General features: G+C 36.7%; 1 protein-coding gene across 3 annotated transcripts in view; it reads right to left on the bottom strand.

The window, feature by feature from the left end:
• The window catches only part of SYT1 (synaptotagmin 1), a 334,282-nt gene that overhangs the window by 203,041 nt on the left and 112,186 nt on the right, over positions 1-19,055 (bottom strand). For all 3 annotated transcript variants that reach the window (XM_036401808.2, XM_054514798.1, XM_036401807.2), the window contains exon 3: positions 12,315-12,376. Coding sequence is in view for 1 of the 3 variants with exons in the window: in XM_054514798.1 (XP_054370773.1) it covers position 12,315 (1 nt within the window). In the remaining 2 variants the exon portion in view is untranslated. The remainder of the gene's footprint in view (positions 1-12,314; positions 12,377-19,055) is intronic.

Raw genomic sequence — 19,055 nt, 5'->3', positions numbered from 1 at the left:
AATGGAGTTTTAATGTTTCCCACAAAATTTTTCCCCACCAGACAGAAGATTTTCCAGGGCACTTCAAACTGTGCCAGCAGGTATGTCCTACATAGGATCACCCCCTTGCCACAGATCCCACTGTTTTAACAGCACAGCATCTGCTGGATACTTCTCCACACATGAGAAGTATAGCTGAGCACCACTCAGAGCATTTGCCACTTCTGCATGTGATTGTAAATGATTAACTTTTAGAACTGCTAATGTGATGAATCCTTATTTATATGACTTAATAAGGCATTAGGGATACATGACCATGGAAAGTGAGTGAATCAGAGCAAAAGACACGTTAATATTACAGTAAATATGTAAACTCCCATGACTTGTATAAGGACTGTACAGTACAGTATTTTACTGGTGATCCTATTATAAGGTGATAAAACAATTAGCAGTATTGATTTATGAAAAAAAAAAAGCAACTTCAGATTTCTTGAGCAAAGTCTTGTACTGCAACCCATTGTTCCAGAGGGGAAAATATAGCAAATGTCCATAAATGTCAAGCAGCAGAGAAGCACCACTCCCCCAGCAGCATCAGAAAATGCTAAGGCAACCAAGCCATGGATAAGCTCTTATCAAAAAGCCTTAAGAGGGATAAAAGACTGAGTTCACCAAGAAAAAAAGATATTTCTCTAAAATAAATAGAAAATCAAGTCTTAACCCACAGAAATACATACTCTCTCTTACACAGTCAAGTTGCTTCAGTGTGCCCTCCAGAAAGGTACTTAAGTTGAGAGATGTGCATGTACCATTATTAGTTTCCCTAAAAATCAACTGAATTAAGAGCTCTTTTTTAGCCATGCACAAAATCTATACATCCAAAACACACTTGACATCATTTAGTCTGTGAGCAAGCATCAGCATAAACCACAGACACCTAGCTGTGAAAACACCTGGGGCAGCGTTCAACACCACTTCAGACTACAGTAACTGCTGCCTACAGATCAGACAATATTTGTCACTGCCAAATATTTCCACTTTTTTTTAACCAGGCACAGTCTAGAAGAAAAATGTAAAGCTTTCTGAATGGACGGCTAGTCATATTTTGGATGAAAATGACAGAAGCTCAACAGAAAATATACTAAGGTCAAGGCAACGACAAGAAAACTAACTGGAGGCAATTTTTCATCAGGGTATCTAGAGAGCTTACTAATATTTTGACAAAACCTATACCTTCATTTTTCTAGCTCTGAGTTATCATTTCTCTGCTTTACCAATATAGCTAACACACCAGTAGCAAGTAACTTTTTCATTACACCTTTTTTACATCTTTCAGATGTAAATAAATAAATATTCAGCCTTAATGTATTTCTTGGCCGTATTCTTTTCCTACATATACCTCTTAACTTACCAAAGAACACCACCATGCTCGTCCTTATTTCTTCAATTTCAGTCTTCTGTTGTTTCTAAGTCAATATACAAGTCACATGAAATTCTAGGTGACCGAGTAAGTTTAACTCAATCAGAGAAGAGGTAATAATACATATATTTAGCATCTGAAGAGAATGCAGCTCCTATGGAGATTCCTTTTAAATCTAAATAACTGTGAACTTTCATCCTTCCTCTTTTGTATTATCACTGCAAGTACCTAATCCATTCTTTCTTATCCAGTCAGTCTACTGTATTTTCTAACTATTTCTACATGCGACCTAAAAAATATTCTGATCACTTGAAAATAAATGAGCAAATCCTTTTTACTGGCACCACACCAAGTCCAAATATGATAACTGAACCTAAAAAGTCAGCAACGTGACAGCTGATGAATGCTTCTACTTAGAAACATTGTGACTGCTCCTGTTCTCTAATTTTGGTGGTTTTTGCTTGGATCAGTTGAGTGTTTGATTGTTTGTGACTTAAACCCAGGGTACTCCTTCTCCTGCTTGTTCCCACAAGAAGTGCTAACTATATACTTCAGTTACTTTAACAATACTTACATATAAAAATTATTTCCTTAAAAGCATTTATAAGTCCCCAGACTGAGATAACTTTTATACAGCAGGTTGCATCATAGTATAAAATCAACTGATGCAGCTCCACCTGTTCTAAATCGATGAGTTCCAAGACATTACATGAATTCCCCAGCTACCCTGTCATAACTTCCTGCTAAAGAAGTTGTGACACCATATATATGCTACTTCTAAGCTAAAAAACTAACGAAACAATATTTTGGTAAGCAGAATATACATCTAGTAACAAGCAAAGCTAAACAGTCATATGTAGACAACGATGATTCACCTCCTGAAAGCCGCACATTAAGTGTGGCAACACAGTGGTGTCAAGGGTCATGGAAATGCCTTTACTCACACCTCAATCAACATTTTAGGGAACCCTGAGAGAAGACATCAATGTGTTTTCATAGCCATGATGTTTAGAAGTAGCAACAATTCACAGGTTGTCATACTGTCGTCATCTCATTTCAGGGGTTCCATACCATTGTCTCTTTATCGTAAAGTTTCCTACCTTCTTGGTGTTTCTCATGGGCAGCTCCTCAGAGCACTGACTCTTACTTCTTCACAAAGCAGCCAACTGACTCCAGATCCCTTCTCAACCAGCCACCCCACTCTTTTATAGCACTCTTCTTCTCACTTGTGGCCTATAAAAGTCAGGCCTGCTCCTAATCTTTGATAATTAACTCAGCTGCAACTCCTTAGGGGTAAGATTAATTTCTACACTATCGTTATTTTCTTATATTCTATCCACTACATCATATAGTTCTAGTGTTATCTGCTTGCCTTCTACTGTGCAATTGGTAATAGTCTATAATGCATAAACTGCCTCTTTATCTTTCATTTACCAATGGATTAACTCACAAAAACACTTTATTAGTAAATAGATTGTTCAACAGTTTATTGAACCCTGTACACAATTTTAAACTCTCCTCTTCATGTTACACAGAAGTGGATGTGCTGTTTCTGAAAAACAATACCTTGCTTAATTATCCATACTTATTTTCAGGTTGTATCTGTAGCATTCAGCTGGCTGATAGTTGCACTTTAGTGATGTTGTTACTGGGAAGCTAATGCTGAAGAGATGCTGTAAACCTGATATAATATATGGCAACAAATAAAAGGACAATTCGGATTAGTAAAGCAGAGCTTTATTTTCTCTCTAGAAACAAGCTGATAATTCAAATAACCCCTCAAGGTTTCATAATCTTATCATATCTCCTTTTTTATATACCAAGTATCAGAGACTCCTCTTCACAAGCCTAATACCGTATTTTTGTAATAATACACATTTCTTCCTTTAAGATTCACAAAACTCAGTTTCACTCTAGAAATTAATCATCTGTTCCTCTGTCAGAGTTTCTGGGTTGATTTCTTTCAATCTAGCTTTGGAATTTTATCTGAGAGAAAGCAATTTGACAACTGAGGACATAATGTTCCAGCAAAGCAGAGGAAAAAAGCTAGAGACAGAGCAAAAGCAAGTGAGCATGCACATGTGCATCCAAGAAGAAAGGTCACACAAACATGAATTTCTTTTACATCTTTCAGATGTAAATAAATAAATGTTCTGAGTGAAATATCTGATCAGCAGAAATCAGAAGCTCTTCAAACAAATCAGACATTGCATGCTATAGGCAGATAATTTGAAGAAAGTAGTATATGCTAAAGCTGAGGGTTTAACAATCAAAAAAAAGGCACAAAGATAATGTATTCATGTATCATTTTAAGCAAATTTACTGTGTTCTATCTGAAGTAATGTAACATTATAGTCCCATACCCATGGCAAGTAGAAAAGGAAGAAGTAGGAACAAAGCGACAGTTTGCTGACTGGGATAAAGAGATGCCCAAATTGCTCTGAGCTTATGTTAAAGAAACAAATGTTTGCAGAGGGAAAAAGTACAAACCTCAGGTTCATTCACTGCTCTATAATACAACATTAAGATATCTGGCCAGGGGGAGGAAGGAATGTACACACAAAAACCATTGCTTTATGTCTAGACACATTTCTGATCACATAAATGGGCACCATCCCAGCTTGAGCCCCTCTTTGCAAACTCAGTCACAACCTAGTTACTCCAGCAGATATAAGTTGTGTTTTATCCCTATTGTTATCTTTTTGAAATCCCTCTTATGAAGAAGATCAAGAACTATGGGAACTACAAGAAAACAAATTAAGTGACACAGTTATGAGGGGTCTTTTTCAGAAGAGTATCATCTAAGTAGCTCTAGAAGGGAAGATAAGATTTAATAAGCAAATCCAGGGGAGGGCCACAAAGATTCTTCATTGTGAGGGTGGTGAGGCACTGGAAAAAATTGCCCAGAGAGGCTGTAGATGCCCCATCCCTGCATGTGTTCAAGGTCAGGCTGGATGGGGCTTTAGAGCAACCTGATCTCAGCGAAGGTGTCTCTGTCCATGACAGAGAGATTGAAACTAGATCAAGGTCACTTCCAATCCAAAAAATTCTATAATATGACTTAGGTAGAGTTACCAATAAGAAAATAGTAAAGGGAGAAAAATGGGAATATGAACAAAGGATGAAAGGAGAATCAGAACAAGAAACAATATAGGGCTATATGCTATAGCAGTAAGTAGTATATTAGTATAATTATACCAGAGCTTTCCTTTACCTAGCCCCATCTCATTATTCAGGCATGAAAAGGCTGCTGTTTTTTCCCAGGAGAATGAATAAGGGAGGTAAAGAGGGCTTTTATTGGTAAAATGGGCAGCAAAAAAAAACTCTTTGATATTTGTAGGAGTTGTTCATAGTCTTACACAGGTATTTTCAAGATTAGGAACCACAAAGTAAGACAATGGGTTTTTTCGAGGCAGTTACTTAACAGCAGATATAATCTCAATTTCTTTTAAAATGCATCAAAAATAATTAGGTACTAATGAACACATTTCTCAAACACAGTGGCACCTTCTAAGAAGCTTGAACTGCTGGACAAATCAATATTCAGAACAATCTCAGAGTCTGAAAGAGTAAGATGAGTAACAGCACTACACAGTTCTGTAGTTCTTCAAGGTCTTTGCAATACTAGATGGTATGAGCTTATTCTTTTCACATCAGTAACAATACTATCAATTTCACCACTGGAGTGAATTCCACCCCCCTGGAAAGTTACTGTGTGCCACCATACCAGTTTTGAAAAGGAAAACTACTCAGGAGGATTTAAGCAAATAATTTATGTCCACTAACAAATCTTGAAAATTTCAGTCCAAAGACACTGATTCTATTCTCCTTAAGAAATGTCTAAGAACAAAATTATGAAGTTTAGATGTAATGCCCATTTTAAAACCTACCTATATATTTGGCATATTTGCCCAATAGTCTGTAACTATCCAAAAGAATCCCTGTTACCTACAGGAAAAACAATTAACAGTTTAATACCTAGTGGTTTATTAACCAATTGTTTAATGCGGTTTGAAGTCTTAAATATTATTATCCCTAAAGTAAAATTAGACCTTTAAGCAAACTCTGTCCCTGTTAATAATTTCATTTAAACTGAAGATTCAACTTCTGAGACAGGAATCTAAGAGCAAGTACCATCAAAAATAGTTAAGGTTGCATGGTCTAAATGACATCATATTCCATTTTTCTCCATTCTTCTTCCTAAAATCAATGTTCTTACTTGGCATCATAACTTTTAAGGATGAGTGAAATAGGCTTATGGTAAAAGAGCAGCTTGGGCACTATTTCTGTTAGAAATGAAAAGGTATTGGGAGACCTATTACGTGAAAGATCAAAGTGTACCTCTGTTTGGTACTAGCAGAGACCTCCAGGCTATCATGCATTTTACACAGGATCACCAGACTTTGCAATAAATGTTTGGGAGTTATCTTTTGAAGCTTCAGCCCCTGGACCCATGCAACTGAATAAAAATCTCATCTTTCAATAAAAAATACACTTACAAACTTTGAGATTTTGGAGGGACTAAAGCAGTCATAGAAATTGAGCAATAACAAGAAAAACTCCCAAGTATGTGGCATATGGAAAAAGAGAATCTTGGCATTTTTAGTCACTTGACTAAAGCTTTGTAAATGGTGAGACTGGTAAGATGGCCTAATGTTATGTGCTTTATGAACAGCATGTTCAAAAACTTGTGCCCTCAGCTCAAAGTACTGTTTCATTTATTAGCACAGCTACAAGAGTCACTAGTATGAAAGACATCAATCAATATTGCTCTCAGAGCTGTCGTGCAGAGGGTCCTCTCACAGCAAAACCATTCTTATCCTCTTTAGCTTGCAGAGCAAAACTGAAGGTGCAGCAGCAGCACACTGCAGACACACTGCTGATATATTTGATGTTCCAGAGCACTTCAAATCACTCCTAATTTCTAGCTGTTCTAATGGATATCCCCCCCTGCTAAAAATCCTAATCCTAGGAAGAATGCCTTTCCAAATATATTAAATTTTGAATTCTGTGTTCTCGAAGTTGTTTACTGTAAGAAAAATTCTACTGTGCCTATTTCATGTACTTCAGATATTAATATAAACACAGAAGATCGACGTCAGAAAAGATATTTTTATGTGCTAATGGTTTTGCAAAACATTTTCGTTTACATGGAAAAGTAACTGAATTTCCTATTTTCCTCCCATTCACAGTTAAGTGTTGTCAACATAGTTGTAAGTTAGAGATATAATTGTAAACAGGTCTAAGATTTTCTGAATAAACTCTTGAATGAGTTTCATTTACATAAGGAAAGCAGTCAAAATGAGATGCTTATGACAGCTAGGTATCTTCAAAGTAAGATTTATAGTATGAAATTTTAAAGAAGAAGAAAAAAAAATCATAATTAAAGAAAAAAGTCATACTTGGAGATGATCCAAAACTGCCAAATAACGTCCCTTAGTGATCACCAACTCCATACAGGAGAGTCGTCTTAACCTGTATGTTTCATAATCACTTGTACCAGATGAGTTATTTCTTGAGTTAAGCTTCATGTACCATAAACACAAACCAGTGAAGTTTACAATAAAGTCTATCCTCTTATTTCCTAATCAAAGCATAAGTCACGACAAGAGCAGTGACAGAACAGGCTGTCTCCAAGACTCATTGGAAATTCGGGCTGGAAGTGACCTACCACGAACTCCTTCGGTGTCCGAAGCTAACCTGGTAGTCTTGAAAAGCACATTGTGTAACAAGATTAAGAATTAGAAACAAAAGGGAAATACTGATTAAAGCTTGCTCTCACAACCGGAAAAAAAAAAAAAGAAAGAAAAAAAAAAAAAAGGAAAACCAATTAACCAATTTACCCCCAAAAAGCATGCAACACTGCAGATGTCTACCAATTTTGTTTGATTGTATTTAGAGATGGGACCATAATAGCAGTTACCAACGTCAGCAAAGCTGCATTATGATGACACAGTATAATTCTTCTTATTGAGAGATTTTAATCACAAATATTTCACAGTAACTAAAAGTAAAAAAAAAAAAAAAACCTTAAACAAATTATCAACATCCCCATTCAAAAATAGGCAGAGCCATAATAAAAACTGCAGTAGCAAAGAAAATGCGACATTAAAATTTCTTTGATATGTGGATCATAGAAGGAATTCATTATAGTAGCTTCTTGGAAGTTGCCTCAAGTTGCCTCATAATTGTGTAGAACTGCTGCAATGTTTACACATTGTATGACTTAACGCCAAAAACCAACTCTTTTTTAAATGGAAATGACATTTCTCTGAAAGAGTCTGATTTAAAATCATAGCCAAGTTGATATTCAATGTGATGTTTAAAAATAGCAAAGTACAGGAACACAGAATACAACAGAGGAGAATAAGGATGTTAACCCTACTGACTGAAGCTGGCTTATGAAATTCCAACAAGAAAATTACACTAATTAATATTTTGCTTTTGAAACCTAATGTGCAAAGGTGGTTAAAATCTACTGCCACAGCAGCAACCCAGGCATTTGGCTCCTACACTTAAGAAAGGTGCTGACTTCTTTTAATGTTTTTGGTGGATGAAAAAGCAGCAGGTAAATACACTAGTACTTCTGAATAAAAAAAAAAAAATATATATATATGTAATAACATTGAAAAATGGAAAATATAACACAGATTTCCAGTTCAAAATTTCCAAATAATAGACAAAATATCAGGCAACATTTATTGAAGCCATTAAATGGCTCAAATGGTTAAATGCCTATCTGAGAAAAAGATAATTACATGACTTCTGGGGCACTTGGAAAACACGTATTTGAAAATGTGTCTAGAAAGGTATGTGTTTACCAATTAAAGAAAAAGCTTAGAAGCTGCAGCAGATAAATTAAATAGTAGAGACTAATCAATCACAGTGCTAAAATGATAGATGACAACTAAACTGAAGCCCCAGGGAACTACAACTACAGAGCCATTTTGCAAAATTAGGCTGCATAACTAGCATACCTCAAAGCAGTACAGAATCTAAATCCATGTCAGAGATGTCACATTAAAAAACACAAAGCAGTGTCTGTAATACAGGAATGATAAAAAGAAAAGAAAAATAAAGTTCTGCAGCACAGAACTTTGTAAGCATATAAGCCATAGAGACTAGACTTCTCTGAATAGCCTTGACGTGATAACCAAAAGAGAAGCAATACAAACAACGTTTACATTATGCAAATGCTAATATATAATTTACCAGAAGTTCATACTTTCACTATGTGAGGAAAAAAACCAGAGTGAAACTAATTTAGGGGAAGACCTCATTAAAGTCTTAAGGTAATGGAAACACTCCAATGAACAATTTTATCCAAGCCCACAGTATATGCACATGAATTTTAATTTGTAATGACAAAACCTGTGACAAAATGGCAAAGAACAAGGAATGAGGGCACTTCATGCTGCTTCTAGATTACTATACTGCATGAAAAATGGAAATAATAATGTAAGGGAAGGTTATTGTGATTACTACAGAATATTCAGGAACCACAGGCTCATTTCTTTTTGAATACTCATAAATTCAACTTTTACAACTTTTCCAAAACCAAAAACCCCTTCATTTAGCTCCTTTATCGCTGGTACATTACATACCTCTATATATAATATTGTAAATGATAAAATATAAAACACAGTAGCTTTTGAAATAGATATTAGGACAAACAAGGGTAACGTTGCATGCTCGTGAGCTAATGATAAGTCTAACATAAATTTAATTCTTCTGCACATAATGGAGTCAAACTGCCCATACAATAATTTTCAGCAGGCCAAGCCTCCTCTCATCTGCTCACAGCAGAGTCTGGATTCTGGCCTTCCCTCTCCTGTACCAATCTCCTAATTTATGTCACATTACCTGAACTTGCTTTATCAAACAAGAGTAACAAAAAACCTGTTATCAACCAGCCATCAATTATTTGCCACTTCTTTGATACACCAAAGTTTGTGGCAGATGAAATCTGATTGCTGCTGACCATGTGAGGACAATGGACACCTTTTTTTGAATGCATGTTGCAAGAATCTTTTCCTGTTCCTCAAAAGGTATCTGCAATCTTTTGCAATATCAAATACAAATGACAAAGGCTCTTGCACTTAAAATAAAGTTGGGAACATGTAAAACCCACAAAATATACTCTACATTATTGACTTTTATTTTATCCTTTTTAAAAAAAGAACAATATTGATTTTAATTTTATTTTCTCTATATGTGGGGAATCTAATCTTTTTTTGCCTCTAAGCACCAGATACTTTAAATTTTAGACTTTAATTAAAGTTGAAGGAAAAAAGGTATTCGGAAACAACTCCATAAATCCAATTCATCAAACCTAGTGTCAGAAGAATGACTGGTTCCTTCGTGTATGAATAGCACACGTTCTCAAGGGTGTTGTTAGAAGGCCCAAAGGTTCCATACATGAAGATCCCTCTATGGGAGAATGTACAGCCTGATCAAGCTGGTAACATTGCTTCTCACTGATGATGGATGAGAGGTAATTTTATTTGTTTTATTATTCTAATTTCCCATGTATATTCCAAAGAGAGTGTTAAATAAATTTCACATCACAAATGTTAAATAACCACTGCAGAGTTTCATTTTTGTAATTATATATTCATTATATGTTAGATAATTTGTAGTTTATGATCATAATACCACAATTGATAAAATTAACAATAGATAATATGAAAAGGTCCTGTCAACCTATTCAGCCAGCAGAAGAGAGAGAATTTGTATGTGAAGGAGTACAAATAATAGTTGACTAATTTTTTCTCACTATACACAAATAAATCCACATTATTTTGAAAGAGCTGCCTGTGAGTTCTGGCCACTTGACACAGAAACACAACTGGGGAGAAGATCTTCAGGGTCTGCAGTAGTGAAATTTATTTTCTACAAGAAGGTCTGTAATAATTTGTAGATTTTTGTAAATATGGATCAGTTGAATTATACAAATTGCTTGGAATTGCTAGCATTTATTCATGTAACTACCAGTCACCTGTCGCCAAAACTTCAGATCCAGAGGGCGTAAAGCATAATTGATTAGGCTGAAGGTATCCCATGCATTAAATAATAACTTCCAAAGTTCCACTGTGTCTTTTTCCACATGTCAAATAAAATTGCAAGACCTGACCCATACTACACTACATTGTAACCCTTTGTGAATTCCTTAGACATAGGCATATGGCATTCCACATGTCAAATAAAATTGCAAGACCTGACCCATACTACACTACATTGTAACCCTTTGTGAACTCCTTAGACATAGGCATATGGCATTATTCTATGCATCATGACCCAAAAATAGTAATAACACTCTCGGTCTGCAGAGTATCTATTTGATACTAGAAATAGCAAGCTTAAAATTTGCCCAAGATCAGAAACATTCTGCAATGCAGCTCTGCCAAGAGTAAGAGGAGATGGCCCTATGTGGGAGATGAGAGCAGAAAATGTGAAGCCTGAGCAGACTGACTATGTGGCAAAAAATGGAAAGATAAAGGGTAAAAAGAGGCGTGATAGCATGTAGGGAATATAAACCACAGGAGCCACAAGGAAAGAAGAGAAAACACAAGGAAAGTATGACTGATAGAAGAAGAAATGAAAAAAAAAAACAAAACAAAGGAATAGATAAATAGGAGTTTTGAGAAGTTTTCTAGAATTTTCCGGTACATGTGTATCATTTGCTATATATCTAGAAGATCCCCACGGGTAACATAGTTCAGTACAGTGTACAAATAACCACACAGGTTCACGAACAAACATTGTGTTGTCCTTGGATTTGTGAAATGTCACACATTTCCTTTCATGTTAAAGCCCATCATCAAACTTGTCAGCCCAGAGATATAATAAGTATTTTTTTGCTATTGAGATTTACACACATTTTTTCCCAATCAAGAATATTATTTTTATATTATTTCTCAAGAAATATTCAAGATTTATTTCTATTCAAAACTACCCTGTGCCATACACCAGTTTGGCTAAATGAATAGGGATTTAATATACAACATTAAAATTCCTTATCTTGTCCTGCCAAATGTATATTCTAAAAGCAGAATGGTGCTAAAGAACCCATACTCTCTGCACATTACCTACCATCCCCAATTATCTACCACAAAAAAGGCAGGTTCTATTGGCACCTAGCACAGAGGAACTATTTTGTTTGAACTGTTAACAGAAATGTGTTAACAGAAGCCCACCTGCTCTGGTTCTCAGAAGATATCACCACCTGTACACAGAAATGTGGTACACCCATATAATCAGCTACAGTTCCCAGCAGCCTAAGATATTTTTCTAGGGACAATGTCAATAATATCACACACAACACAAACATTTCTCATTTTCTTGTCTCAGTAAGCGATCTTAATTTCTTGGTGTTTGATAATGCTGCAGTTGTCAGAGGCCAGTGCAGCCATGCACTGCAATTGGTTGCAGTGTGCAGTGAACAGCCCAGCTATGACCAGGGCTGTTCAGAACAATGAACCAGTGGTTATGTGGTTAACACAAACCCATAAAAGTCTTTCGCTCCTACACCAACTCAGCAGGATCTGACTACAGCAGTGAATCCGTTTTTCTGCAAAATTTCATGTGTGAGCAAATGTTGGTGTATTATTGTTTTTAGCTTGCTACTGTCAATTTCTATTGCAATGTATTTTTACTGAGAAGAAAAACATAATATTCTCAGTATGGGCAGCAATGAAGGCACTTTGTGTGGATTACCTGGGCCTCTTACCTGAGATGATTATAGAATTTACAAAAGTCTACCCCTGTGAAATGAAACTAAGTTGGATACAAGGTAGAGATGCTCCCTGCACTAATTTCTTGCACTTTTTGGAAGAACTGCAAATATGAAAGAATAAAAAAATATTAAAAGGAAGTGCAAGTCATATTTAGCTTTGGAGTATATAAGTTGGTCACTTACTGTTCACAATAGAGAATGTGTGCTTAACTCTCTTCTCTTTGTTTATTCAGGACTCCACGCTCCTGAAAGAAAAAAAGAATACACGTGTTTATCATCCACTTAAAATTAACTATCTAGTTTGATTTCTGCTACAGAAGTTTGCCATTTTCAAACCCAGCAGAGAAAATTCATATCATCCCTTTTCCTTAAAAAACAGTTTTTCAGTCTTAGATACTACAATAGCTGCAGAGATGAGAAATCTACAGGTTCAGGGAACAAATCTCTCTTGATACCTCAGACTAAATGCCAGGCATCCTCATTTTATCTGGGCGCCTGCAGGCCTCCCCAGTTCCAGGAAGGTGACAGGCTTTCACATTTCTGAGGCTGTCAATCATCTCATCAAAATCAAATTCTCATGGTGCATTAGAACTCAGCTGAATTACCCCATTAGACGGAGGAGCCAAGGAAGAAAGAACATAAGCCTGCAATGACAGCCACAGCCTCTCTCACCACTTCTGGAGGAGAGTGGAACATGCTGCAGAGGGGTCTTTGATGCCTCACTCCTGCAGTTTCATACAGGAAATTTGCACGGTAAGAACTGAAGACAGCACACCAGCTGCTTTAGCCTTTCTTGGCCAGGTTACAAGCACCACAACAGAGGTGAGTTTTAAGGCAGGATTTGAAGGAACACATCATACTGCCTTTGCAGATTTTACTATTAACAATTTTCATTAATAAAGGCTGTTTGAGAGAAGGGAGAAAATTGGAACTGCTGGGCAACAAGGGTTACAATAAGGGCAACATTGGTGTGAAAGGGCAAGCACAATCAAGCTGTGAAGGCATTAATTGTGAAGATGACCAATTTGGATGCAATTTAAAGATTGAGCCAAATACATAGTTACCAAGATAGACAGATGTATTTTTAATTTATTTTTAATTTTACATCAACTAGAAAATGAAAATGTTATCTGAAACTGTTAGACTACAGCACACCAACACTTACGCTGGCCTTTAAAAAGGCAAATCATGATTCCATCCATCTCACTCTAATCAGGAAAGCATCTTTCGTGACTCAAATCATACAGGACTCAAACTATAACTAATTATAAAATCTAATTTCCCTTTCTTTCTGTATCTTTCTGTCAATATTTATGACATCCCAGAAATCACTTATCTCATATGAGTCTACTGAAGAAACCTGCTAAGCAACAATTAAGAACTGTTTGGAGCTGAGGGCTATATAATACATTTGTCAGAAGCATCTAGTATTTTGATGTTGTTAAGTTTTAAATTTTTTGAACCATAGGGATCAGCTCTTCTATCTAGCAGCCTGTTTTGTTACGTCCTAGACATCAGTGAGGAGCTGAACACTTAAAATGCAAGGTTAGCTGGACACTGATGTGAAATCTTATTCTAAAGGGTTTAGAATAATTCAGATGCTGGTGTAAAACACAGCTAATTTCATTCCCACAGTTTGTAGCTCATATCAATTATCAACTGATGTCAATAGCCTTAGCAGGCCTCACCTCACTTGGTGCTCTGTATTAGCTGTATAAAATGTTCTGGTACAGACCATGACAGACCTAATCTGAACGACTGTACTCAAACATCTCTGAACTTTGCCTCTTGCTGTCAAGTTTTCCCTAACAGAGGGATTTGAAATTCAGAAACACTCAGAAAGAGGGTTCAATAAAAGAGCCTCTAATCTCCACCTTCTCCTGGGGCTCAGAGCCAGGGTTTTGGTTCAGGGCCCTGTGTATATCTTGCATTTGAGCAGAAGTAGCTGCAAGTGCCTTAGAGAAATTAACACCCAGAGTCACACCTGCTCTGTGGTGCACTGTCTCAATCTTTCTCTGTTTCTCTAAGCTGTCTGTGTCAAGCTGTGCCATATTATTACTGAGCCTTTCAGGAGGTTCACTGCTTCCTTCTGTGGCAATGACAACATGGAAAGGAAAGACAAATGTTTACTATACTATTAATTGTAAATAACTGAATGAAAATACAGGTCATGCACTAGAGAAGCAAATTTAAGCAAAACTATGAGTAAGTGTGGTGCTGCATTAAGTGCAAACAGAGACAGCCTGCCTGCTCCTTTGAAACTCACAGTGTGAGTTTCCAAAAGATATGAAAAATGGAATCGACATCTGGAATAAGTAAAAAAACAATCAATAAAATTCAACAGTTGTCCAGGAAACTAAATACCATCACTCTTTGCAAGGATTTGCAGAGCTAAAATAGGAGATAAATAAACTGAAAATATTTGCATTTCTAGAGGAAGAAGAACAGATTACAAAAGAAATTCAGCTGTGTTTCTATCACTTACTATTAAACACGGGCAGTTTTTTTATTAGATGTGTTGGAAGATTAATTCATTCACCCTTGGTTATGGACTCCTGTGGGTCTTCAGTGCAGGAGATCCCCTGCAGTGACAACTATATTTTCAGAGCTACAAATAGCATCTGTCACAGTGCTAGTATCTTCCAAGGCTCCGTTTTCATTTCAATATTTGCAAGAGAAGACGCTTCCTAATGAAACCATTGGAAATATCAACAGAAACACATTTTGATATGTGTGACTACATCTTGTAATATCCCTTTGAAGTGCAATCTATATTTAACAAATGTTATCTGCAGAAGATACTTTAAGGCATTTAATTTCAGGGTACATACTCATTTAAATGATCTGCAACTTTGATTCGGTTAGCATATAGATAGCAAAAGAACAACAAAGCCTTTTTTCATTAATCCTTAACTCTCTGATCCCAGTCACCTTTATGGTAACCAGTTATGGCAATAGTCCCATTAAACTGGGGCAGGACTGGAGATCTAAAATAAAACCTGTTCAGTCAAAACCACTGTATTTAAGATTATATATTCATATATGCTCACAAAATGAAACCCTACTCCACTGCAAGGAAGGAAGTCTGCAATTTTTCTCAGGAAGCCCTTGTTTAACTCATACAGAAACAAAGTGGATTTACATTTATTACAGGTTGCAAAGAACATTTTTAGCATCATGAAATCATGGCAAAAATAAGCCCCTTTTATTAGATGCTTCACTTCTCATTGTGAACTGTGATACAAAAGATGAAAGGGAAGTTGCATGGTAATTAAAAGATTTCTCAAGGTATCCTAGGCCATCTGCAGTTTCTTTATTCCATTACTATTTTTAAAACCAGGAACAACTATGTGATCTTTTACAAACTCCATGAAGAAACAATTTTTATCTCTTTAGGATTATGGGCTAAACACTCATTAGTAGAGCATATGGCTGTTATTTGAGTACTATTCTTCCCTCTCTTCTTTCAAACACTGAGGAATAATTTTGCAAACTGAATCTCTGTACTCTGGAGTAATAAAGAGCTACTAATATATCATCATTATGGCTCAGTGACAGTTCCAGAGCACAACTGGACAACATTTTTGTCATGAAGGAATAAAAGCTCTAGAAATCAGTTTCAGGAGGGTTTTGGTTTTGACAGAGCTGAAACTTAGCCCAGGTTTGTTTACTTTATTGATTGCCTTTCAGACCTGAGGACATCACTTATGTGGCATATCTGGGCGGTTTGGAATAAACTATCTTGAAATTTTGTGTGGCAAAATGAAAAAAAATAAACTAAACCTCAAACAAAAATCAGCTGGTGTTTAGCCTACCGAATTTAGCAGCACATCCTCAAAACAAAAGCCCAATAGTCTTACAAGTGAAAATGGTATTTCAAATTTTATTCTCTGCTTTAGAATTATTTATGAGAGAAAACCAGATTAATTGAAAGTGGAGGAGTCCATTATGAATAGACTGACATCCTGTAAAACATAGAACTGATGTCTGGAAAAATGAGGCTAGCATTCGATTATGAAGTTTAAATTAGCTAACAACCAGTACAGAGTCTGGATAATTTCCACTTGCATAATGTGCAACAAATTAAATGTATTTTGAAAAAAAATGCAGTTGCGAGCATTTATTAATCGTTTCACATACTGAAACAGAAATTGTCATACATTATGAACTTTACAGTCCTTAATCATATGTATATTCCACTATTTTATGGGCTTAATTTGCTTAGCATCAACTTTTACTGTGAGTAACATTGATTTTGTCAAAACCTCAAATAAGTCACAGAACAGATCTGAGGATTACTTCAGAAGGGATTTAAAGCACACACTGTGAATGTCTATACAACCACCACTTAAAACACTATCCGTTCAGGCCCAGATGGATTGCTATGGCAACAGAATCCCAAATACCAGGTTTGTAACTAACAAAAATGTAAATTATTGATGAACTCAAGAGTTGCCTCTCTTGGACACCCTCCTATTCAAATACCAAGCCGTATGGCTAGAATACAGAGAAATGGATGATATGCAATTTCCCCAGCCCAGTGAGCACTAATCCCAAAGGATTTCATTAAATCTTTTGGCTTAAATTTTTATTCTTGGAACAGCAGTCAGCAAGCAGGGATTACAGTAAAACAGGCACTATTGAGGTCATTACTGACTGAATTCAGGCCTGTAATATACCAAAACAGGAACTAATTTTAAATATACCTCCACACACATCCCCCCTCCCCCCAAAAATAGCACTGCTCTAAGTTACTGTATACTTGGTGACAGCACTTTTTCCACTCACATCACCACCTTTCCTCCTTGCCTACAGGCAATGAAGGAGAACAGTACTAAAGAGTAAAGAACAGAAAGACATATTATTCAGTAAAGAGGTGCACATCTCATGATAGAGGTGACTGTGCATAAACAACTGAGTTGCAGAACAATGAATGTAAGGAGGCTCTGCAGCCTTCGATATTTTGTAAATCAAAACCAAGAATAAAAACTTCTCTAGCAAATGAGCAAATCAGAAGAGAGGAAGTATTTATTGGCATTGTTATTGCAAATTTCATGAATAGTCTGCTAAGGAACAAATGGTGGTAGGAAAGCCAAACACTACTGGAAAGCCTCTCAGGCTTTATACAGAACGTGGTTAACACAGTGAGTGTCAGACAAAAATCAGTTCTCAATTTTGGACTGTGACAGTCCAGCTTGTTTTAAAAGAAACTATGGCTTTAAAAAACCCAAACAATTCTCAGGTGCGTGCCTGACATTAGGTGTCACTGTACATAGACAAGAAATGGCAAACTTCTGTCTGTAAGAGTTTGTTACCAGATCCAATGTCCACCCAAAACAAGAAGGAAAAACCAGGACAGGGGTAAATTCGTGGAGATGGGTAAATATGGAGGGATGCTTTTGCTGATAGAAAGGAAACAATTATTGAAACAGAAAATGCAAGAGATCAAACCAAGGCATCGAGTATTTTCCTAAGACAAGGGAGAAATTTAGAGCAACAGAATGTGAAGAAGATAGTGGTTGTACCACACACTTCCTGGTGGGGCAGGAGAAATTCTCCCATCCTCATTCATTCAGATGAGCATTTACTCAACACAGTACATAAAGACAGACGACCTATTTAGGAGAGCTGTCATTTGAACAGCCATTTAAGTTTACAGATATGAACTAGATTGCATGCCTTTAGGTCTCAACACACACAATGTTTAAGTACTTCAGAATACAGTTTACCAGAATGCAAGTGCTGCATCACTGTGGACTGTTGTCATCTTATTGCAAAAGTCCTATACTTTCTTGGTGGTTTCTCATGGGCAGCTCTTCACAGCACTCTTTCTTCTTCACAGTACAGCTAAAAAACTTCAGCTCTCTCTTTAACCAGCTAACCCACTGTTTTGTAGCACTCTTCTTATTGGACAGAGCTGTGGCCTATTAAGGGCAGGCCTGTTCTTAATCTTTTAATCTTTGGTGATTAGTACAGCTGCAACTCCTCAGGTGTGAGACTACCTTCTACACTATCTTTATTTTCTTACATTCTATCCCCCCCCACAGTGGACACTAGAGACAAAACCTAAAGTATTTACACCCTGCTTTTCTCTGTCCATTCAGTCTGTGGCCTGGCCACTCCCACCCTGTCATCCATATATTTTAAAGGTGACTAGTTTTCAGCTCTACAGATTTCTCTACTTAGCAAAGGACTCAGGTCACTGTGGAATTTCTCTGGAAGTCCCTTTTACAATACAAGTCCCTTTTACGATACAAAACTGTTTTTCAGCCTCTGTTCACTTGTTTTGAGCTACCTGCCACCTAAAGTTGAAAGATCCTTCCCTGTAACTTCTTCAGAATTTCAGTTCTTAGCAGAACCAGGTGTTTTAACTCCTGACTAGCTTTCTCTTGCTATTACCACACACCTCCATCAGACAATGCTGTTTCTGTTACACACAACTCACACTGGCAAGAGCAGCCCCTAACCCTCAGTAAGTGCCAGCTGCTCCTCAAACACCCCTGCCTTGCTCTCCCAGTTGCATGATGCTTCTCACATTCTCAGATTCTTTCTCCTACCAGTACTGCCCAGAACATGCCTTGTAACCCTCTTTGGTTCTCGGTCGTGGTGGATTCAGGTCTCTTGTTGCCCATCAAAAGCCTTTTCCAGCTTCTGCTTTATCCTGACACTTGCCTTGATATTAGAAGAGCCATCCACTCTGATACTTCCATCAACCACACCTAGGTCAGCCTCAGAACTTCACAATCAATGAACAATCATATGAATCAGTAGGCACTAAAATATTATCTTTTCAAGAAAGAAACCCTATCAATGGTGATGATAGGGTCAGTGACAATACAGTCGCAAATGGGTGTCTGAATCATCTTGAGATGTTATAAGAATCTTATGTGGCCAAAGGAGTATCAGAATTTGGGCAACAACAGC

The sequence above is a fragment of the Molothrus ater genome, chromosome 5, assembly GCF_012460135.2.
Source record: "Molothrus ater isolate BHLD 08-10-18 breed brown headed cowbird chromosome 5, BPBGC_Mater_1.1, whole genome shotgun sequence".
NCBI lineage: Eukaryota > Metazoa > Chordata > Aves > Passeriformes > Icteridae > Molothrus > Molothrus ater.
This window is presented reverse-complemented; position numbering and strand designations above follow the sequence as displayed.